Source organism: Zingiber officinale, chromosome 5B (genome assembly GCF_018446385.1).
Source record: "Zingiber officinale cultivar Zhangliang chromosome 5B, Zo_v1.1, whole genome shotgun sequence".
Lineage (NCBI taxonomy): Eukaryota > Viridiplantae > Streptophyta > Magnoliopsida > Zingiberales > Zingiberaceae > Zingiber > Zingiber officinale.
Genome location: NC_055995.1, coordinates 122560369 through 122585301, shown reverse-complemented (window position 1 = coordinate 122585301; position 24933 = coordinate 122560369). Strand labels below are relative to the sequence as shown.

The following is a 24933-nucleotide window of genomic DNA, read 5'->3' as shown; positions in this document are numbered from 1 at the left end:
GAATATCGAAACTGACGGGACGTAAATCCCCGCAATCCGTGTAAATCCACCTCACCTGCTACTTGTCTTCTTAGTTATCATAATTTACTTTCTTCGTATTGATTCTAAGGTAGATTGACCAGGGCGCAGGGCAAACGTATTGTCTTTTGCCAAATATTTACCAAATATTACTATTAAAAGTGTCTTTTTCGTAAACAACCCTAACCCCATTAATAACCCCTTCCGTTCCACATTCCGTACCTCCCTCGCCGCCGCCAACGCTAGACTTTCTCCTCTCATTTTACCTGCTGTCGGCGGCGGCGCCGCCGAACTAGATCTGCCCCTCTTCCTGGTTCATGATGATGGCAGCAAGGACAGGTTGACTGACGACGCCTCCGTCTTCTCGCTCCACTTGTTAGGTATTTTCCGAACTCAAGCTTGAGTTTTTTTTCCTTTTTCTTCTTTTGTTAATTTTTTGCTCGTTGTTTATCCGTTCTGCAAGTTTTGCTTAATTATTGGCAGGCTTCTGATTGGTTTTGTTTCGAAGGAGCCAGTTTACTGTCCTTGTTCACTCGGGCTCTCAATTGTTCTTGTCGAAGGCAATATATTCGAACTGACTGGAAGGCGGCGTATAATGTTCAAGAATAAGATACCGATCCTCGCCAAGAGTTCCCTGTCTCTGTTATTTCAGGTTCGATTGTATTCTCCTTCATTTCTCGCATATTCTCTCCGACTTCCTCTGCGAAACCCTGGGAGTTTGCATGAGAATTTTGCCCACAACGCACTTTCTACACCCCTGTACCTTCGTTGGCTAAGCACTGCTACTCAAAGAAATGATTTTCCACCTGACCACTATGCCCACCGGGAGAGTGTCAGTGAACCCCATTACAACTCCCCTCCATCGTTTCCCACTGGTATGTATCAGGGTCCAGATGGCTACAGGAGTGGAGAGGCGGGAGGAACTCCAACTTATAGTCATGAACGGTTAAATTACCACAGAAGTGGCATCCACGGGGAGTTCAGTTCAAACTCAAATGGATGCGACACTAGCAGCACTGTGCCTGCGAGTTCCACTAGCAAGGAATGGAGAAACAAACATGAATTTTCTGTCAATTCTGATGGATACAATCAGGGCTATTCTAGACCTGGCGGGCACAGTACAAGTGCTTTTACTAATCAGCACTACCATAGTCCACAAACAAGTTGGCATTACCAAAATAACACGGCAGAGTTCCACCAGAATCCTAGCATCCATGGTGTAGATGTCCGACAGGAAGGTATTTTGCATCATTCAAATGTTGTTCCTGGCCATATAACAAATGTCGAATCATATGGAAATGGGAAAGAATGGCATAGAAGGGAAGGATCATATCAAGATCCTAGTGGCCATTATGGAGAGAGATATCCAGAACGCTTCGGCACATATTCAAGCTTTGGTAATGAAAAATATGGACATAATCCAGGGAATGTGCAACATGATCCAAATTCTAATTGTCTGGATAACAGAGCAGGAACTTGGGCACATAATCCTAGCATACATGGTGGAGATGCCCAACAAGAAGGTTTTTCCAATAGTTCAAATGTTGTTCGTGGCCATAACACCATAGCCAATGGTGAATCATATGGAAATCGGAAAGAATGTCATAGAAGGGAGGAATTATATCAAGATCCTAGTGGCCATTATGGAGAGAGATATCCAAAACCCTCGGGCACATATCCACGCTACGGCAATGAAAAATATGGACACAATCCAGGAAATGTGCAACATGATCCAAATCCTAATTGTCTGGATAACACAGCTGGAACTTTTCCAAATAACCAGAAAGGAACTTATACAGATAGAGAAGGAAATATTCATCAAAGGTCACATGGGTTTTTAAAAGAAATGCCAACTGACATTTTGTATGACCATGCTGGATATCAAAGAGAGAATCCTCCTGTAGTTCATCAGAACTCTGCTTTCTCTGGTAATTCAGCAGGACAAAATACTTCTGAATCTTCTATTGGATCTGCTGAAATTGGCTATTCTAGTAGATACAAAGGTACAATTGATGAACTGGACGAGCTTTGCAAAGAAAAGAAGATGAAAGAAGCAATGGAAGTGTTGGCTATGCTTGAGAAGAATGGGTTTATGGTGGACCTTCCAAGGTATTTGAATTTGATGGTAGCATGTGATGATGACAAGTTTATAGAAGAAGCAAGAAAATTACATAGCCACATATTACAAAGATTTGAAAATGTTGAGGTTAGAGTAAACAACAAGATTTTGGATATGTACTTCAAATGCAGTTCAACATCTGATGCTTTTCAGTTATTTGATAATATGCCTCATCGAAATTTGACATCTTGGGAGACCATGATAATGGGTCTTGCAAATAATGGGCACGGAGAGGATGCAATTGAAATGTTCACCGGGTTTAAACAGAAAGAGTTGGCACCTGATGGAGGATTGTTTGTATCAATTTTTTATGTCTGTGGTTGTCTAGGAGCTATTGAGGAAGGACTGTTACACTTTGCATCAATGGAAAAAGATTTTGGTATTGCTCCTGGCATGGAACATTATCTTGGCATTGTAGATATGCTTGGGAGAGCAGGATATTTGGAAGAAGCTCTTGAATTCATTCACCAGATGCCATGTGAGCCGAGTATTGATATTTGGGAAACACTAATGACTCTTTCTAGATTAAATGGAAATTTGGAACTAGGGGATCTATGTGCTAAGGTTGTAGAGCATTTAGATGCTTCTAGGCTAAATGAACAATCTAAGAAGGGTCTGTTGCTTGTGAAAGATTCAGACTTGGCAAAGGAGAAAGAAAAGAAGAAGGGTCTTCAACTTAAGAGCAGAATTCGTGAATACAGAGCAGGAGACAGATCTCATCCTGAAAATGACAAACTTTATGCACAGCTAAGATGTTTGCAACAACAAATGAAGGAGGCTGGATATGTGCCAGACACAAGATTTGTGCTCCATGATGTTGACCAGGAATCTAAGGAGGATGCTTTACTTGCTCACAGTGAGAGGCTGGCTCTTTCTTATGCCCTTATGACTTCCTCTGTTCGATCAGATATTAAGATTATGAAAAATCTTCGTGTTTGTGGAGATTGTCATAATGCTTTGAAAATCATATCAAAGCTAGTTGGAAGACTAATCATTGCAAGAGATGCTAAGAGATTTCATCATTTTGAGAATGGAGTATGCTCATGCAAAGATTATTGGTAATCTTAACAGGTAATCTTCCACGGCTTAGGTTGTTTTTCTTAAATTTTTGACAAACCTGATACTTGTAAATGTTAAGTTCTTTTTTTTTAATTGGTATTTTCTTATTACTACTTAAGTTCTTCTTAGTTATTACTTATTAAATAATGCTTAATTAAATCATTTGTGCTGATGTTTTACATTGTTAAATGTTATTTAGTGATCACTTGTACCAAAAAGATAAAGCTAGATTTATTCTATACTTTATGTTAGAAAACAAATTGGACAAAATTGATCCAATCCCAATACATGGATTCTCTTGAGTATGTTAGGACTGTACCTATTAGACATCAGCTTCTAGGGATGCAATTCTTATTATTATAACAGATTGAACTTATTGGGTTCTTAGAAGAATGATTCACAATTTTTTGAAGTCTGGAGTTGAGATAATTTCATTGGGAATCACTTGGTCAACATCTGATTGACTCAGTAGAACACCTTTTCAGGTCGGGGAAGAGACCAACTTGCTCTAATCTTTTCCTGAATCACCTCAAACAGGGATGTTATCCATTCATCCTCATCAAGGTTCTGTTGCTTCTTGTACGCTTGGCAAGATCATCTAGCAGCTCAACCTGCTTGAAAGCATATGTGACACATCGAATTGCACAATCAACCTTCTATACCTCCAGCATGATATTTGCCACTTTCATGATTCAAGTACACGATTTGAATTCTATATAAGTCATTGATTGCTTGTTAGTGCTCATTTCCTCCCTAACACAATGTTTCCTATTAAGGCAGAGAAAGTTCATAGGAAAGAATTCACATATACGGAAGGAGAGGTGGAATAATTTTTTATTACAAACTTAGATTCATAATTAATATTCAGATGAATCAATTGATTTGAACTTTTAGTTGTTTCTATGAACTTATCAGTTGCAATTGACTCGGGCAAAAGCAGCATTGTGGAGGAAAGCCAGGGAATGATCTTCCCATTGTTTTATGTTCCTGATCTTTCCCTTGTTTCTCAATTGTCATTTTGTCATTCATAGTGGTTGGGCTTTTCATTGATCTTTCGATCAAGAAATGAAACTTTGAGGACTAAACGTTCAGCTGAAATTTAGAGCTATTTTAGGTAGTTTTGTGATCCTATACAGCAAGGCAAGTTATGTGATACAGAAAATTAAAGCACTGTTATTCTGTGGGAGGGTAATTTCTTTGATGATTCACAGCTAGGTACAATACCAAAGAATTATGATATAATAATTTTCTAATTTTTTGTCTTACCGTTTTTGTCTCAACTATTTGGGACAACCCTATGAATAAGTTGGAATCTGGCTCAAACCCTATGAATAATTCTTTGATGCAGTAACTTTTGATTGTTTGAATTTATGTTATCATTCATTTAATATTCTTTTCTCATCTGTACTATCATTCCTTTTATTTCATCTACTTTGCTTGTACTTCTGTTCTTTTGAACATTGTTGTTGTTTCTTGATTTCTCATTGTGGTAACTTACACTAAAAATGTTAAGTAGCTTTCAAACTGCCAACAACTAATTATTTTTCGTGCTTGAAACACAATTATTATTCCACAACTCTATTTCACTACACATTACATACTTGTTTTTCCCCCCTCTTTTTTTGTATTACTAATATTTATTTGCTTTTTGGGAGTTCTTTTCTTTTCCCATGTGCTGCATATGCTCAGTAAAATGTGGATACAAACTCTACAAAATATCTTGAGAAAGCAGTATATATTCTTGTTCCATGCACCTTTCCTATTGAAATGGTTGCCCTACCCACTCAGTTTAGGATAGAAACCTTCAAAATCTCTCGAACATGTGCAGATTGCAGTTTTTCTCTTCTAGTGGATTGATTCTCCATCCATCTAATTGCTTTAAATCACTGGTGAAAAGTTATGTTTGACAACTTGCTAAGGTTCTTTTGTGTTCTCTCTCTTAACCTTTTGAGCTGATTTTGTTTTGCCTCGTGTCTTATGAGTTCTTGGAAGTATACTGATTAGCCTATTCCGATACAACAGATTGCAGAGACAGATTGCTGAGAAGGACAAGATTATTGTCGCAAGAACAAGTTATTTATCGTCGCCTTTGGAGCAGCGGTGGAGCATGTTACAGATATCAAGCTAGAGTTCGATAATTTATTGGGAGGAGGCAATTTACTCTGATGAGGATATTTCGCTAGATTGTTAGTTTGTATACCAAATTTTGATTCTTATTTATATTGTATCAGATGTTGCTGGTCGAAGAAATCTTCTTTGGAAGCAGAGATTAGTAACCCGGCTAATTGAACTCAGATGAATATAAATACGCAAACTTGTTATTTAGAGAACGTACCAGTGCATTTTTTTTTAAAAAAAAATCTTCCTGATTTCCAAAAAAATGGAAGTTAAATTTATTAATATATAATAATTATTAAATATTTATAGTTGCTGATTTGATTTTATTTTGGGATGAAATTTAATAAAACAGTGGAAATTAGGAATAGGTATTCGATAATTAATTATTGATCCTACACTAGTACTTAAGTTTAAAGTTTAGGTAGAATCTAGGTGTTGTTTTATTGCCAAACAAATTTTAAACAGGTAGAATCTAGGTGCTGTTTAATTGCCAAACAAAATTTAAAGTTTAGGTAGAATCTAGTTGCTGTTTAAAATGCCCTCTAAAGATTTTTAAATCATAATTTGATCTTCTAGCTTAAATCTCTTACACAAACATCCCTTTGCAAGCTGATTTGCAAATTAACTCGAGATTATTCTTTGGGTTAATTGGAAAAAAATTCTCAATCATAATTTTAATTTTGCATGTATTTTTTTATGTTAAAAGCAATTTTATTTTCATTCACCGGATGTAAAATTTTATTTACTTTAACTTTTTCATGTAAACATCGTTATCTATTTGCCATTGATATTTTTTAATACAAAAAATCTAAAAATAAATATAATTTTTATTAAATTCAACATTTTAAACTAGAATTGAGTATATTTTTTATCAAAATTATCCTTCATATTTTTTAAGTACCAAAAATTTAAAAATAAGTATAATTTCTACTAAATTCAACACTTTAAATTAGAATCGAGTATATTTTCTATCAAATTGAGTTCATCTTTTTTTCCACTTAATATAATTTCTCATAAATTTAGTATTATTTAAAAAGAATCTAGTATATTTTTCATCTAATTGAGCACAATTAAAAAAGAATCTGATATATTTTTCATCCAATTAAGGTGAAAAAAAATCATGCTCAATTTGATAAAAAAATATATTAGATTCTAATTTAATGTGCTGAATTTAAGAGGAATTATATTCATTTTTAAGTTTTTTGTATTTAAAAAATATGAAAAATAATTAGATAAATTAGTGTCCATTATATTTAATTAGGGAGTGAAAATATTTTTTTTTAAATATGAAAACTGTATGTAAAATTTAAATTACGATTGAAAAGTTCCAGCAAAGTTTGCCTTCTTCATTTTTACTAATAAATGTTAATACCGGGAGGTATCCGGACAACATAATAAAAGATGAAACGATGATAATTCAAATACGCTGGCGCATTTTAAAAATACATAAAATTCTAGGTAGCAAAATAAAATTTTCTCTATATGTTGTCCTTGCGGAAACAGGTTCAATCCTCCCACAGCAAATAAGAGTGTTTAGAGAATACTCTAAAGATTGCGGATGATAATAGAAAGTTGGCAATATTACGCCCAAAAAAACCAGCTGCGACAAGATCTATCGTATAGCTAGTGGAAGTAAAATTGATATGCTTTTAAATATTTCTTCTTCTTTCGTCTGCGGAAATCCATCCTGAGAGCGAGTAAACGGCGACGGATTCCGCCATTGCAAGATCCGCCGGGCCATGTCGCTAGGGTCGGTGAAGATGGCGGAGGAGGTGTGGCTCACTTGTCTCACCCACGCACTGACCACCGAGACCGAGGAGATCATGGGCCTCCTCCTCGGTGATATCCAAGTAAACCATCCACCTCCTCCCCCGCCCCCTTTGCAATCCTCTTTTTCTAGTATATGTATTTAGGATCTGTTCTCGTGGGCTTCAATGTTCCGGCGGGGTTTCTTTCTCTAATCTCATCAGTATTTTATTTTTAAAAATGGATTTGTAGAAATCGTAGAAAAGCCTGTTGATTTCTCTCTTTCTTGAGATGTAGGAAATAATCGATGATCCATTTGTTCATTTGATCGTATTGTGGATGGCGCTCTGGTCACTAGGGTTTTGATTAACTTTTAACGTAGTGCTATTTTTCACGAGTAGATGAACCAGGATCACTTTAGGTCAAAATACGAAGCTCCATTTTGGGCACCGCCATTTCATATATTTCATCAGGTGCAAAATTTCTCCTTTTGGCTTGTGGGTAGCGGCACTATTTTAGTGGAGTTCAACTTGGTTAAGATTTCTTAATGACGTGATTTCTGGAACTTTGCTCAGTTCATTTGTACGTGGGGCATTTATCTAGTGAGTTGGGAGTTGTTCAAGGAACTTCCATTTCGTGATTAAGAGTTAGGTTGTAGATTGGGTGTTCACCGTTACTTCTTCTTCTTAAAGATACTGTGGGTTTTAATCTGTCATGAAAGCCAACTTATTGAAACGAAACCTATAAACCCAACTATTTTAGGTCAGTTACACGGAACTTATCCCTCTACTAAACTCTATCCAAGACATACAACTACATTCCATATTGATTGTATTTAGATATTTTGTAGGATGTCTGTTAAAGTCTAACTTCACTCTTCAGCCCTTCTAATCCAGGCTTGGGACAAGCACTGATGCTTTTATTCATACATAGGGAAAATTTAGTGGGTTCAATTTATGACTTTATCCATGCGTTGCTGAATTTCTTTCAAAGGAATTTGTGGAAATGTGCAATGTAGGACTTGTTCACATTGTTCTCTGACCTTCCACTTCTGGCCTTCCTTAGGCCTACATTTGCATGTTAAGGACATGTTGGTAATGTAGAGTGTTTTATGTGGAATTACTGATTACTTAAGTTGACTTGATTGACATGTTAAGCCATTTATGTTAATTTCATTTTGTATTTATTTGTTTGGGTCATTTTTTGATATTGTAATTATTGATGCTAGGAGATTCCACACTCATTGGCTGTACATGGTCAAGTGCGGCGGTCTATTAATAAATCTAAAACAGTCTATTTCCATGCTCTTGGGATAAGTGATTAATCATATACTTTAAAATGGTATTAGAGTAGGAGATCTAGGGTACAAATCCTTCCCGTGTCAAAAAAAAAAAAATCTCCTACCTCTAAGTTATGATGTGGATATGAGCTTCCGTATTAAAGTTAGGAGATTCCACACTATTGGTCCTATATGGTCAAGTGTGGTGGTCCATTGTAAATATAAATATAAATATAAATTGGTCTTTTTCTTTACCACTCGAGCTTTTAGGACAAGCGCTTAGTGAATCAACTATAACCAATAGTAACGATAAATTTATTCATATTATTATAGGCAATTTATGCATTATTGTCAATATAATTTTTTTATGTTTTTTTTAATATTGGCTTTGTATGATCCACATAGAGGCTTTATACCATTTGCATATGCTTTTAAAAAATTTGATAAAAAAATTACACTAGGAGCCTCAAATACGGTAAGGTGACTTATCAAGATAATTATAGTTTGAAGTTGCTGTACAATGGAATCATGCAAGTCTTCTGCCAGTAGTTTGTTTACCAAGATCATCATGATCCTTGAGTGCTTTTTTGTTGAGATTTTTGGTAAACTTGAACCAGGATTTGTCTTTTGAATCCGAAACAAAACAGCAATTTTGGGATATGTTAAGTGGTTAAATGAATTGTTGGCAAATTCTGTCACACATCAGTTACTTTGGTAGTTGAGAAAATTGCAATATGTATTAAGAAATTGAAGCTCCAATATCCATAGTTCCTTTGACGCAAATGATAAAGACTGAATTTTTGTCCATATGCTCACTAGTTATGCAAGCTGTTGTTGTTCCTGGAAAAAGAAAAGGATAATGTCTTTAACAGAACCGAAGAGCGCATTCCCAACTGTTTGGGTGAAATTGTTGCCTCTTACTTTGGCACAACTGATTCAATTACCTGTATGTTTGTATTATTTTTGTCATTGATAATTTTCTGCGTCATACGATGGCACTCTTGGGTCTTGTGAGTTTGTATGGATACTTTGCATGTTAGCTCTGTGTCACAATTATAATTTTATTTATCTTTACGTTTGCTTTATTTTTTAGCTAGTTATCTTTAGTTCATATTCTGACTCCAGATATTGTAGTATTCAGATGGTGGTCATGCAACTGCACTTATCTGGGGAGCATCACCACAGATGCGATCTGACCGTCGTAAAGACCGTGTGGAGACTAATCCGGAGTTGCTTGCTGCTGCTTCAGCTCAAGCTGAGATATCCATCATCTGTTTCTTCATTACTAATTTCTTGTTTCTAATGTATGGTGACCTTTGAGTGTGAAACTTGACCTTTTAGCACAGAATGACTTTGGTAACAGGAAAAACAACAAGGGTCATTGGCTGGTACCATTCTCATCCTCACATTACAGTCCTTCCATCTCATGTAGGTAAGCTGAAATTTTTAATTGCTGATTGTGCCATAACTGACTGTACTTTGTCCAACTCGCTATAAATGTATTTCCATTAGAATATATGGTCCTCATGCAGAATTACTATATTAATTATTATGCCAAGGTCTTATATATAAGCGTGATTGTTTATTTTTATAAATCAGCCATTTTTCTTTCAGTTTTGTATCAAAGATCAGGGTTATGAAAGGGGAGGCAACATCCATGATGTAGTGGATGGGACCCTTCTCTTGGTTCTATTCTTATGCCTATGCTCACTTCAAATTGCAACATAACCTTCATGCATCAATAAATCTCTCAGCTTAATCCCAACCTCTCTTTTCTGTTTAAACCAGCAGTACTTGGATTCCCTCCTGTGCAGTGCAGCAGCGCTGCCGTATTTTCATTTGCTACTGCTCTTAGGATTCCTTGACAAGGAAGCCACCTTGATGACTTTAAATCTGTTTGCAACAATCCTGCGACCATCCTTCTCTACACCTTAGCTCACTCAGAGAAAAAGCACCCATGTGAGCCATCATCCTAATGCCTTTGTTTATGCTTCTTTTGAATTAAGCACGCTCATCTCTGCTCTTGATCATCACGCTTAAGCTACCTCCTCCTTTGACAAGCTGCAAAAGCTAGCATAATGATCATTTTTCTCCTATCTAGCAACACTGCAAGTCAGCAAACATCGACACCGAGATTTTCCATCATGTGGACCACCACCATAGTAGCTCATGCTCACCGACTCCTCACAACTTCTACCTTTGATAACGTTGACACAAGCTAGTGCGTGCTTCTGCAGTCGTCCACGTTACAAACTCCAATAAAGACCAATTTATTCATGATGTCAAGTGCTAGAAGCTCAGTCTTTATCTCCAAGGTTCCCACGCATAGTTGTCTATGCATCTGTTGTAGATTCAGAGTGATTGGTTCATGCATGTCATGAACCAAGGAAGAAATGGGTTAGCTTAAAACAATACGCTTCTTGAAGTAACTGTTGCATCTCAGGTCACCTTTTCTCCAAAAAAATCTTGCACCTCTAAATTTTCATCTATAAGAAAATTCTGTATATAAATGTATCCAATTCGTGTGTTAATAACACATGAATGGGAAACAATTTTTTGAAGAATATATTAGCAGATTGTCCATCTGATATATTCTTCTGTGGTGTACATATCCATAAGATAATGTATCAAGTTTTTCTACTTTTGTACCTTGAATTATGGAGAACATGTGTGTGATTTGATTTATGTGATACATGCTGATTTAACTTATTTTTTCTTCTCAAATTTATCATTGACATATTGGACTTGAGTTTGCCATCTGCAGATGTTAGAACTCAGGCAATGTATCAACTTCTGGACAATGGTTTCCTTGGTTTGATATTTTCTTGTTATAGTGAAGATTCCCTGAAGGTCTGTAGTATACTGACCATTCTACAACATAGAGCTTCATTTAGCTTGATACCAGATGTAATTTTTTACAGGTGGGAAGAATTCAAGTAATTGCTTTCCAATCTATGGATGGAAAACAGAGACAAGTTCCATTGAATACCAACAGCTCCATCATAGAAGTCGAAACATCTTGGACTTCCTCGGAGAATAGCATGTCACCATTCAATTCCAGTTTAATCAAGAACACTGAACAGGATACTGGAGATTCTAGAGCATCCAAAAGTACTAGGGTAACATGTGGAATTCAGTTTTTTTTGCCCATCAAAGCCAGTTTGTTTTCTACTTCTGAACACAGTTCCTAATAAACCTATTACATGACAGGATGCCTTTATCTTATTATCTATGTATTTATATTGTTGATTTGCAATTTTATCCATAGTTATGATGCACTAAAATATGTTTTTTATGCATAAATCCTTCCTAGAGGATTATATTTGCATTTAAGTTAATGAGTACAACAACAACCAAGCCTTTATCCTACTAAGTGGGGATGGCTATATGGATCCTCCTATGCTATTGAGTTTGATCCCCTACTATAGGCACAACTCTAATTTTCTCTTTCATGGTTGAATCACATCATGAATTTTGGAAAAGAGTGAACGAAGAAAGAAGAAGAGGGTGAAATGATTGTTGCAAAATCTACAAAATCAATTAGGATTTATGTCAAAAGAGGACAGTACTTGTCTCATAAGACAAGTGATGGAAATTATGAAAAACGGAGGATTTGCAATAGTTTTTATTGATTTAGAAAAAACTTGTGGCATGGTTTCTAGGCAATTATTGTGATCAGTTTCTGTGAAAGGAGTACTTAAAACTACATTGATGTGGTAAAAGTTATTTTAGTTATTACTGTTAGAATAGTTATTGGTGTAACTTGCAAATCTCCTATAAGTATAAATTTCCATCAAGTATTAGCCTTCAGCCAGCTGTTTATGTTAATACTAGATTAAAATAGATGTGGGATGGCTTTGCCTAGTGAACTATTATTTTTGTTCAGTAAAATCTTGTTTACTAGTGATATATCCTTTGATAGAGTTTAATGGATGGATATGATTCATGCAGCCTTTTACCATTGCCCTTTGATGAATAATGTACCTATTTATTTTGTTTAAATCAATCTGGGGTGAAAAACATCACGCGCTACTGTGTAGTTTGTGCATGGAAAAACATAAATGCTGAGTCAGTTACATATGGTGCAGAAACTAGTAGTTATAGCATGGTTTACTGCCTTATTATAGTGCTGCTCATTGACAAACAGTTAAGATTTTACACTTCTTTATCTGTTTACTTTAGTGACTCACTTTCTATGTCACGCCCCGGGGGTATAGTTCCCGGTACCCCACTCGGTGACAATATAATATAAGAAATCCTAAGAACTATCCAAACAGAATAACCAAGAAATGTATCAAATTTATATATATGTCTTAGTTTTTCGTAGACTACAAGACTATACAGATCAACGACATTTGGAATAAAATTTCAGAACGTAAATACAAAGAAACAAAAGTAAAACAAACCAGAAAATCAGCACGTCGAGATCTCTGAGCAACCCTATGGAAGTCCAAAATCAACTACAATATCAAAAGGATCCCTGTGCTTGCAAAACTAGAGGCCAAGAAATGTAGAAAGTTAGCCAAATGGCTAAGTGGATACTCAAGAAATATGTGCATGAATTTAATCTTGTTTAAGAAGTCAGAGAAATAGAGTAATTCACAATCTTTTGTTACAACTTTAGGTTATTCTTAAAGTTCTACATTTATACATATATATGTATAATTATCTTCTCATTATCTATAATCAGGTAAAATTTTTATATTAGAGTTTAGGATCTTTACCTTATCACCATTTGTCATCATCAATTAAAAACAATTCTTCAATCTTATTATTTAATCAATCGGTATACAAGTTATCATAGTAATATCAACATATATATTGATAGTCTAAATCTGATAAATCAACTAAAAAGTGAATCACTTGAGTCAATATCATCAGAGTGTAATATCACATGGATAGGCTAAAAGTCTCCTCAGAGTATAAGATTGTCGCATACGTCATTTGACGTACGGGCTATCAGCCCTCACCGGTGGAAGACATAATAAACACTGACCGAGGGCTACATCACGCCACCACGCCTCGGGTGTACGGTTAGGTACTCTGGACCACGGGCCGCCGCGCTACCACAATAATATGTGGGCGGCCCAGTACTCTAATATAAAGTTCTGATGCAAAGCTAAGCTCACCGTCTTCACTTTTTAATATTCTTCATTTACCATCTTTATTATTTCACCTTTATGATTATATTTATCCATTTATCATGATTATTCTCTTTTCATATTGAATGGTTAATCAAGGTAATATTTTCGTATCAAGTCTGTTAATTTATCATTATAGGGTCCACATATAAAAGCTACAAGTATCAACAGATAGAGTATCAAAAGCATGGAGTATGAAAGGTCAAGCAAGTCAAAAAGACAAGGTATCAACAGAAGAGTAATTCAGAATATTTCTTTAATTTTAAAAACAACCCTTCCCAAATAAATCCCAGTATGATCCCACATGTGAACAAGAAATAATATCAATTATTTACCCTCCAATGATTTTAATATTTTAATCCATTTCGCTATTTATAATATCACTTTAATCCCCATTTTGAAAACAATGATACAACATATACATAATCCAATTTATATATTTATTCATCCACAAGGAAATATACAAGAGTAGATGTATCCACCTTATACAACAACCAAGCCTTTTCCCACTAGGTGGGGTCGGCTGTATGAATCCTTTTACGCCATTGAGCTCTATCTCCTATTATATCATCATCTATATTTAAATAAATTTTATCTTGTTTTATTGTTGCTAACCAAGTCTTTTTTGGTCTTCCTCTTCCTCGTTTTATATGCATGTTTATCATAGTTTCACATCGCCTAACTGGTCGTCTAAGTACATGTTTGTACCATCTTAAACGTGTCTCTCGGAGTTTTTCCTTAATAGATGCAACTCCGACTTTCTCTCGAATGCTCTCATTCTTATTTTGTCCATCCTCGTATGTCCACACATCCACCTTAACATCCTCATCTCTGCAACTCTCATCTCCTGCTCATGTGCTCGAGTCATAGCCCAACATTCAGCTCCATATAACATAGCAGGCCTAACTGCAGTTTTATAGAACTTACCTTTAAGTTTAAGAGGTACTTTACGGTCACATAAAACACTCGACGCTCCCCTCCATTTTACCCATCCTGCTTGTATTCTATGTAAGACATCTCTCTCAATCCCTCCATCGTTTTGCAAAAATGATCCTAAATATTTAAATCTCTCGGTTCCGGGCACTCGTCCTCTCCTGTCTTAACAATTGTTTCATTACTTCTAATATTGTTAAACTTAAATTTCATATATTCTGTCTTTAATCTACTAAGCTTAAAACCTTTCCCTTCTAGTGTTTCCCTCCAAGATTCTAGTTTAGCATTTACGCCTTCACGTGTTTCATCAACCAAAATAATATCATCTACAAGCACGGTACTTGTCTTGAATGTGTGCGAGTTCGTCCATAATTAATGTAAAAGATAAGGACTTAGAGTGATCCTTGATGTAACCCTATCTTTATTGGAAATGCTTGACCATCTACCAAGTCTTTACTCTGTCGTTACATCCTCATACATATCCTTAATTAGTTCAATATATGTTCGCTAACACCTCTCTTTTCTAAAATTCTCCATATAATTTCTCTTGGGACTCTCATACGCCTTTTCTAAGTCAATGAATACCGTGTGTACTTGTTTTTGCTCTCGATATTTTTCAATTAATTTTACAGAAGATGTATAGCTTCTATTGTCGACCTTCCAGGCATGAACCGATTTTCTCCTTCCCTCCTTCCTTAATCTTTTTCTATTACTTTTTCCCAAAGTTTCATGGTATGACTCATTAGTTTAATACCCTAATTTTATATGTCTCCCTTGTTCTTATATAAAGGAACTAGAGTACTTACCCTCATTTTATATTTTTTTATTTTCAATATCATGTTAAATAATTTTGTAAGTCATTCAATGTCTTGTTTCCCTAGACACCTATATTCTTCTATTGGAATATCATCTGGTCCAATGACTTTTCTATTTTTCATTTTATTTAAAACTTGTTTTACTTATGAAGTTTGAATTATACGATAAAAATTTATATTTTTATCCTCATTTGACCGACTTAAGTTATTTAAGTTAAGTTGGTCACCTAAACCTTCACTAAAAAGTTAATGAAAATACCTCTTCCATCACTATTTTATTTCTCCATCATTTACTTAGTAGTCATTCATCTTTAATATATCTTATTTGGATAAAATCCTGTCTTCCTCTCTCTCTCACTTTAACTATTCTATAATTATCTTTTTCCCTTCTTTTGTATCTAATTTCTATATAATCATTTAAAAGTTTCATTTTTTTTGTTTCATTCATTGCTTTCTTAGTCTCTTTCTTGGCTATTGTATATTTTTTTAATTTTTCTTCGTTCTTACATATATATTATTCCTTATCGGTTGTTCGTTTTTCCTTTACTTTCTTTGGTACTTTCTCATTCCACCACCAAAATTCTTTACTTGGCAATGCATGCCCTTTGACTCATCGACTATACTCTTGGCTGCTATTTTCAACTTTGATATCATCTTATCCTATGTAGTATTAGAGTCACCGTATATTTCACCCAATGTTTATACTCTTACCTTTTCTTTAAATATGCTTTGCTTCTCATTCTTTAACTTCCATCACTTAATTTAGAAGTCATGTATATTTTCCTTCTATTGATACTATGATTGAGGCGTATATCCAACACTACTACCCTATGTTGGGTAGTTAGGATGATCTTGCAATCTTTACAATCTTTCTATCCTTCTTCCTAACCATAAGAAAGTCAATTTACGATTTATTATTCCACTTTTGAACGTAACTGTTTTTTCTCTTTTAATTAAAACTAATATAAGGCTAATATATCTATATGAATCCATAGTTTTCATTTTTCCTTTCCGCTCCAAAACCCATAACTCCCATGTACTCTCTCATATTCCTCATTTTTCACTCCGACACGGCCATTTAGATCACCTCCTATTAAAATCCTTTCATTTCGTGGAATATTTTGTAATATTTCATCTAAGTCCTCCCAAAATCTTAATTTGGTAGCTTCATATAATCCTACTTGTGGTGCATATACGCTAATTATGTTCATAGTTTCTTTCGCCACTATTATCTTAAGGGCTATAATTCTATCCCCTTTTCTAACTACTCCTACAACTTCATCCTTTAACAAACTATCTACAATAATACCCACTCCATTTCTTGCTTTACTCTTTCCAGTGTACCATAACTTAAAACCCGAGTTCTCTATCATCTTTGCCTTCTCACCTGTCCATTTTGTCTCTTGTACACATAAAATATTAATTTTTCTCCTAATCATCATATCTACTACCTCCATTGATTTACCAGTGAGAGTTCCTATATTCCATGTTCCAAATCTTAGATTATTAGTTTTCCTATCATATTTGTTCTTATCTAACCTATGGTGTGAGAACTCTTGCCTATTTAACACTACACCCAAGTTCTCATGGAGATGTAGCGGTCCTTGCTGAGACGTTACAGTCGGACCCTGTAACGCGAACTCTTGCATATTTATCACTACACCCGAGTTCTGGAGATGTAGCGGTCCTTGCCGAGACGTTACAGTCGGACCCTGCAACGCGTTCCTTCCGGGGAACAACCTAGCATTAGCACAATAGTTTAATGGATTCATTCATGAAATTTTGCCATAGTTTGACGCTGGCTGGCAACCTAACGCAACCCTCTTCCTTTATCCGGGCTTGGGACCGGCCATGACTGGTCATCATGGGCGGAGTTATGTATCCACCTTATGTACAACAAAAATCTTCGAGTGTCGGCAGGTCACCGTGCTCCACTCGAGCTCGTATCTACAAAATATAATAATTCAAATAAGCAAAATGATAATAAAATCATGACAAAATCTGAACATGATTTACGACTCGAAGCCACTAGATCATTATTTTTGATCTCACTATCTCGTACCACTTCACATTCCTAAATGAAAACTCTTCTCTAACCTAGATAGCCCTCCTAACTGCACATCAATTTAATACAAAGCAACCCAAAATATACCTTCTATGGGTACTATGGTTGCTGGAAAAAGAGGGCAGCAACTAGGGTTTTGTTTTCTCTTCGTCGCCGGCCGTCTCAGCTAGTCCGGTGAACTCCGGCAAACTCTAGTGGTGCTGCCAAGGAACGGACAGCAGCTAAGGCTGCTGGTTGGAGAAGACAAAAGGCAGCAAGATGCTGCTGTTGGTGGGGAAAAGGAGAGAGCAACTAGGGTTGTTGCTCTTGGCTGTTGGAGAAGAAAGGCAACAATGTTAGTTGTGGAAGGCTGAAAACAAAGAGGATGCTGGAATAGAATGGGGAGAGGAAACCTTTTTCCTTTTCAGTGTTGTCTCGGCGAACTCTGGCGATGGCCACAGCTAGCGTCGGTAGCTGTTGTGCTTAGCTAGAAAAGAGAACGACAACTAGGGTTTTGTTTTCTCCTCTTTTTCTGGTGGTTTGGCGAGCTCCGGCAAACTCCGAGGAGCTCCGACAGTGCTGCCGAGAAGCAAGACAGCAAGGAGGGGAAGCTTATTGCCCTTGGAGAAGAGAAAAGAAGAAGAAGAGAGGGGGGTTTGAGGCTTCGGTGGGGAAGAGAAGAAAAGAGGAAGGAACAAGGAGAAGGTATGGGGGAGGGTGTGTGCACGTGGGTGGTTATGGCTGTATTAGTTTTTTTTTTCATACTTGACATTTTAGTTTTAGGTACTGTACCTGTGACTTAATGGCTGATCACCAAAATGCACTTGGCTTCTCAAACTAAAGTGTTTTTTTGGATTTAGAGAGTTTTGAAAAACTTATCATTCTTAATGTTTTGCTATTAGTATTGTTCTTTTGCAGAGTCGGTAACATATTATGTTCGGTAGAACTTTGTTGCATTGTGATGCATGTTTCTACTGAGTAAAACTTATTATGTGAGCAAATGATCTTAACTTGTTGAGAAACTTCCACCAATTAATAATATGACATAAGCAACATGCTTTCTTTAGGTCGGGGGAAGATCTCCAGAGCTAGGGGAACTATTTTCTCATGCTGATGTAGATTATTCGGCAAAGCAAAGGGCAAGAGAAAGCTCTCTGACTGTTTACAATGAAGGTAATGTAACTAATGCAGGTGCCAGCTTAGATTCTTCCGATATGACTCCAAGCATGCAGGAGGCATTGCATCGTTCAAACATGGATATGAGGTATTTAGAAAATTGAATTTTGCTTCTGCCAGACATTTTTGTGCCATTGGTTTTTACTTGATCTCGCGTGTAGGAATTTTTGTCCCATGATTCATTCATTAACTTGGACAACCTGTTGTTACTTTATATTACTAGAATTTTGTGTTGATTTGTATGTCTTCATAGGTTTCTTGAGAGTAATTTCTAGCTATTTTGCATTGAATTAATTGTTTAAGCACGAAGTTCTAGTACCTGACCATTGGACACAAGAGATCAAGTCATTCACAATATATTTTTTATTGGAAACGTTGGCTTGACATTTTCTTGTGCATAACTATAGGCGTTCTATTTTTGAACATAGCAGACATACTTTCCTTCTATATGTATTTTTCTTAGTTCATTTTCTTTTACATATTCAGTTTTGCTTTCCATTGTATGTGCTTGCAGGCGCACAGTAAGCTTTTAATGTGAATGGTTCTAAACATCCTTTGTCTTTCTCTCCTTTAGCTCACATGGCTTGCTAGTCAATTGTGATTTCTATTGGATTATGTATGACCTCAACAAGGTTCTGGAAACACATGAAATCTCTTAATACATTCTTATTCTCAGGAGCACAAAAAGCTGATAAAAAGCTGACCTTAACAAGGTTCCTAATTTATTTCTCTAAATTGTCTTGGCTGACAGTGGTGCAGAGTATGTTAGGAAGGAAGTACCACTTCAAGTTTTGCCAGCTAGATATCTCTGGAGTCTCGACTCTCCCTTGTCATCATTTACAGACATGCAGCATGTATTATTTGAGGAAGAACGATCAGCATATAAGCAAGCCATACTTCAAAACATGCGGTACTATTTCTGCAAGATTCACAAACTCCTTTACAATCTTTAGTTGAAACGTATAACTCGTGTTTGCTTAATTGCTTCCATGTTTTAACAAGTGACGGGAGAATACACCCCTTGAATTATATTCATCACACTTCTACATATCAGGCTTCACTTTGTAAACTGATGGAATATTGGTAGGTGATCTTCATATCCTTTTGCTTTCATTATGATAACTCAGAGAACTATAATCTTGTTTACTTGAGCTGGTTATTTTAATCCTTGCAGCTTAAACCCAGCAATCAGCATTCTGCAAGACCGTCTGAAGGAAAATGAAATCAAGGTAAGTTTGAAGATGCCAATTCATGGTTGCTTGCTATTTACTGATACATCATTATTGTACCAGCTAGCTACGCTAATGGAGGAGGCGAAATCTCTGGAGTCGGTCGCACAAAGTGTGAAAAGTGGCATTAAGTCCGAGAATCCTCACCATCGTGGAAATCGTAGCAGTGCCGCCGTTCCAACGACTAAGGAGTCACAGGATTCTGCTGGTCCGAGGAGCCCCAGTAGCATTGGCAGCAGGAGAAAGGTTCCATGATTATATACAATCCTGAAGTAAGATCATTTGGATAGTCAATCCTCACAATGATCTTCTGATTTCACTGTCAAACATGTATTCTTCTACCTCGATCTCTTCCTGAGTTTTATGGAACTCGTCGGGAGCTTTGGGCATATTTGCACGCGTAGTTTGTTATAGATTAACTGGTAATGGAATCATACAGCAGCTCTCAACCATGAAGATATCAGGTGGAGGATTCGTTTAAAACCTATTTTCTTAGTGATTAGCATAAGATGTTGATCCGACATGAACTACTATAATTATCCCAGAACCAGCTGCAGCTAATTGGCTCGCTCAGTCATAAGTAACCAGTTGTTAGACAGCAGATGAACAACTTGATAATTCGCTTCGAACCTTATCACCGATTAATAAGACAAGTAACTATTCAATCGAGAGAGCAGTTGAACCATTTTTGTTTGGTTGGCTCCGACGGGACATAATTTACTTGGAGAGTTGGAGCTGGTTTGGACTGGTGATTGGCCGGCGCCGTCATCATTACCTCCATAAGAAAAAGTAAAGAAATTGGAAAGACAAAGATTCATCGAGTTCCATAGAGGAAAAGTTAGGTAAAGGCCGGCGAGTGGCGATATTTCCAATGATTTAGTTTATTTACCTTCTAAAAACTCTTGAAAATTTTAATCTCAAATGTGTTCCTCAACGTCTTGGTTAGTTTATTCAGATTCTGATGTCACTAAGCGATTCAGAAACCAATCCAAAACCTGCTGCGGTTCCTTAGTATTTTATGAGAGCACAAACAGCATCGAACAATACCACTTCACGCGTGCTTCGTATCGTCACCCGTCTCGCCTTATTAAACTAATCCATATGTTAATTTTTTTTAATGAAATGGCATCTTCGTCACCACCAACAAAGAAACGATTACAATCGTCAAAGCCACTGCACGGATCGGGTCGATCAGGCCGAGCGGACTGAGTAGGTGAGCAGTGTAACGGTGAAGGCAGTGGTGCACACTGAAAAGGGGGCATCGTGGATTAGTCGTGGGTGGGGAAAACGTAGGCAGACCGATAAAGCAGGTAGCAGACTAGCAGTACATAAACTACGCTGCCGTTGTACACTTATTTAATTTACCACGCTTTGTTACAAAGAACATAAACGAGAAATTCCGAAGCTGATACGGCGAAGAATACCGCGGAGACCAGGATGCCACTATGTTGCTGCCGTTATTTTCCATAAATACCCCCAAACCCCAGCCCTTCCCCCTCGGGGATCGCCCCATCAACCCACCCCTCTTCCTTCCACCCCAAATTATGAGGGACGCCGATCGCGGCTCCACTGCCGTCGGTCTCTGCCTTCTCCCCTCCGAGCTCCTCCACGAGATCTTCTTCCGCCTCGCCCTCCCGGAGCTTCTCCGTGTCCGATCCGTATCCAAGGCCCTCGCCTCTCTCGTCTCCGCTCACGACTTCCGCCGCCTCTACGATCTCCGCTCCGATCGCGGCGGCGGATGGCTGTTCATCTACAAGAAGAGGCCTCCTAGGGATTCCGTACTGCGCGGATTCAATGACCGCTTCGGCCGGTGGTTCAAGATCCCTGTCGTGAGCGCGGCCGTCGCCCCGGGTGAGGACCTCTACTTCCTCGCTGCCTCCGGGGGCGTCTTCCTTTTCGCCTCTAACAGCCGCCGCGAGCTCGTCGCGGTCAACATCGCCACGCGCTCCGTGCGGCGGATCCCGCCCAGCCCTATGGGGCCGCGCGGCACCGCGTCGTGGAGGAGATCGGGGTTGAAGTTGGTCGCCGATCCCTCCGGCGTCGATCACTTTCGCTTCCTCTTTGCGGAGATGGTTCATAACCGCTCTGTGCTCTTCGAGTATCGATCGGAAACAGACTCGTGGCGTGCGGTCGAGGCTGAGCCGGAGCCGACCGGGGCTGGCTCGACGGGAATAGGCAGCAGAAGGGATGTTTGCTTGAACGTGGTTCAGTTGGGGCTCGAAAGCGTGGTTCTATCGTGCGGCGGCGGAGGTGAGGAGGGGCCGGCAGTGGTACTGGCGCACCGCCCGAGGTTCCCAGCTGGCTTCCAAGGGGGCCCGCCTGTGGGATTCAACACAAGCGACCGTTTCCACGTGTACGGCGATGGAAACGTGGCGGTGGTGCGCTCGTCGGTGTCGGAGACCGCTGGAGGCGGCGGCACTACCAGGACGCGCGTGGTTACTGGCGTGGAGCTGCTGGGGCTGAGCGAGGACGGGACGGAGTGGGAGTTGACGTCGAGTGCGCCGGCGGCGATTGTGGAAGCCCTGCGGTGGCGTCCGTACACGGCGATGATGGGATGCCTGGTGGAACGGGAGGGCGTGGTGCGGATGGCGCTCATGTCCAACTGCAGGGGATGCTGGGACCTGGCGTGGCTCTCCTACCACCGGGCCCAGGGCAAGTGGGCGTGCGTCCCCGTGCCGGACTGCGGCACCACCGGCCTTAACATGGCCGGCATCGCCCTCTCCTCCACCTTCTCCCGTTCCCTCTGGTCTTCCCTCTCCGCCGCTTGAATTCCGTGTGCAAATTTCCACATATCGGAAGCACGCGAATAAGTTGCAGTAGCACTAAACTGTATGTGCGTGTGTGCGTGAAGATCGAGTTCGTCGTGCCTGCAATTTGTGTACATAATGTCATGAATCAAGATTCTCTTGCCGTATCCTTATTTCAATTCTCTCTTGCATCACAAGCCTTTTGCATAATGTCGACGAAAACAATTGCCCTACTAATTTTGTTCTCTACCACGTCGCTGTCCCGAAAAATAAATGTTGGACAGAGTAGCACGGCAAATACTCGATAAGATGCATGTCAAAGGTGAAGGAAGGAAAAGAATCGCAAACAATTCAGGGAACGAAGTAACCGTCGCACTCTGCACGCAGTTTCCGTTGAACAAGTGGCAGAGCTGCCAACAACCTGTCTCCGCCGGGACGCCTGAGGATTCAATTGGTTGCCTTTCCCTCGAATTCTTCTCTAGGTCTAACTTAAGGCTTGCACAATGAATCCTTGCCTTCTTCTCCTGATGCTGTGTCAATCTCCTTGAGGTTTTCTTCATTGGCACGTCTACTTTTTAAGTGTTTTCATTCTCATGCGCCCACCAACATCCTCATAAAAAAATAGTTTATTATAGTATTGACCTTTAATCGTTTGGCCAGAAAAAAAATCTGGATAAATAATTTCTTTAACATGTTGCCGTATAGTTATTTCTGTTGCCGTTTTAAATGATATATATATATAGGGAGGTCCATTTGGTACAGGTCAACTGTTAAGGTGGAGGTCAAAGTTAAGATAGTCAATATTCGGATGTTGAAAGACTGAACGGAGGATAATTGTAATGGTCGGTTGAGTCAATCAAGACCCGATCAACTGGAGACATGTCCGAGCATACCACCCGTTCAGCTCGGGATGATACGTAAGACAACCGACGCTTAGTACGGAGCAGCAGGATGCTAAAGGAGATCGGATAGTTTGTCTAAACGAGGGAGGGCCTGTTACTACATAGTCACCATAGGGAAGAGCAACTGAGGCCGACAGAACGGAGGAGTCCCAGTCGAGCGGCTACCCCGCTCGGCCAAGCAATGAGAACTGGCTAGGGATAAAGCGTAGAAGTCCCGGCCAAGCGACTATCCCGCTCGATCAAGCAACGAGATCACTATAGTATCTCTCGACATCCTTTTGAGAGATAGTGTCGTTGGCACGAGACATGATCCATAAGCGGATCGTATAGCAGAAGCTTCTACTGTCTTGTTAGGGATATGCATGCCCTGTTAATGTAGGCTGTCAGAGGTACTTTCCTGACAGGTCCTTTCATACGACACATTGGAGAACACGTCCATGTTTCCAGAAGCGTGCACGTCACCCACCAAGGCTTTATATAAAGGGGGGCCCATCACCAGCGGAGGTATGCGTTATTACTGTTTGCGCTAGTTCTACAGTTATTCTATAGTTCTGGTGATTGACATGAGCGTCGGAGAACCAACGTCGGGGACTCCTTCCCTAATTCGGCACTGACGTTACTTGTTTTGTAGAGTGGAGCGTGGTCTACGGTCAGTGAAGTCACCACATCCCTAGCTTTCCACCTTTCCGCTTTCGGACAGGATCATTTTGGCGTCGCCTGTGCGAACGTAGTCTACATCCGAACGAGAAGATGGAGGATACTGGACGATTCACCACGATGATGTTGACGCAAGAGGAGCTTGACATGCTGATATAAGCTCGAGCGACAAACATAGTGGAGTAGCAACAACAACAAGCGCTGGTCGAGCGCCAAGCGTAGGAACCCGCAGCATCAGCCGCTGGTCAACCGGTTGAACATGTTGACCGAGCGGATAAAATATCCGCTTGAGAGAATAACAAGAAGCCGACCAACACGTATGGGGAAGCGTCCAATGTACCGATCCCCTTCCACTGAGCAATATTCAGGACCCCATTGGAGGAAAGAGGTCAAGCGGATAAGGATCGGGGATCTTCATCGGATGATGCATTCGTTCGGGAGGCAAGGAAAGGCAAGGCGCCAAGGGACGATGATTTGCCCAAGCGGATCAATCAATAATTTTTGCAAGGGATTCTGAACGATCCCTTGCCCCGGCACTACACTCCGCTGGCGATCGGAGAATACAACGGAACTATCGACCCCGGATGACCATCTGGCTAAATTTGACAACGCGACCACACTTCACCAGTACACCGACGGGTGAAGTGTCGAGTCTTCCTCACCACCCTCTCTGGATCAGCGTAACGTTGGTTCAAGAGACTGTTGATAGGCTCCATCCATAATTTCAATGACTTCCGAGCAGCATTCCTATACCATTTTGCTAGCAGTCGTCACCACCAGAAGACGAGCGTAAACTTGTTCTCACTCAAGCAAGGGCCCAGGGAAGCATTGAGGGCCTACATCGAGTGTTTCAATCAGGTGGCAATGGACATCCCAGCGGTCTGCTCAGATGTATTAGTGAACGCTTTGACCCAGGGGCTCACTGAAGGAGAGTTCTTCCGATCGCTCAT

General features: G+C 39.0%; 3 protein-coding genes across 3 annotated transcripts; all 3 read left to right on the top strand.

Annotated features, from left to right (window-relative positions):
• Window positions 1–218: 218 nt before the first annotated feature.
• On the top strand, window positions 219–5461 carry LOC121985737 (pentatricopeptide repeat-containing protein At4g32450, mitochondrial-like). The gene is made up of 3 exons (XM_042539353.1): window positions 219–398; window positions 534–3208; window positions 5219–5461. Exon 2 carries the CDS (start codon window positions 614–616, stop codon window positions 3197–3199), a length of 2586 nt encoding a protein of 861 aa, XP_042395287.1. The 5' UTR covers window positions 219–398; window positions 534–613; the 3' UTR covers window positions 3200–3208; window positions 5219–5461.
• Window positions 5462–6918: 1457 nt separating this feature from the next.
• On the top strand, window positions 6919–20172 carry LOC121985736 (COP9 signalosome complex subunit 5-like). The gene is made up of 10 exons (XM_042539352.1): window positions 6919–7164; window positions 9474–9599; window positions 9684–9771; window positions 11104–11189; window positions 11261–11458; window positions 18340–18536; window positions 19200–19358; window positions 19451–19531; window positions 19623–19677; window positions 19741–20172. Exons 1-10 carry the CDS (start codon window positions 7054–7056, stop codon window positions 19930–19932), a joined length of 1293 nt encoding a protein of 430 aa, XP_042395286.1. The 5' UTR covers window positions 6919–7053; the 3' UTR covers window positions 19933–20172.
• Window positions 20173–21107: 935 nt separating this feature from the next.
• LOC121985735 lies at window positions 21108–22603 on the top strand. The gene has a single exon (XM_042539351.1). The coding sequence runs from the start codon at window positions 21123–21125 to the stop codon at window positions 22443–22445; it is 1323 nt and encodes a 440-aa protein (XP_042395285.1). The 5' UTR covers window positions 21108–21122; the 3' UTR covers window positions 22446–22603.
• Window positions 22604–24933: the final 2330 nt, after the last annotated feature.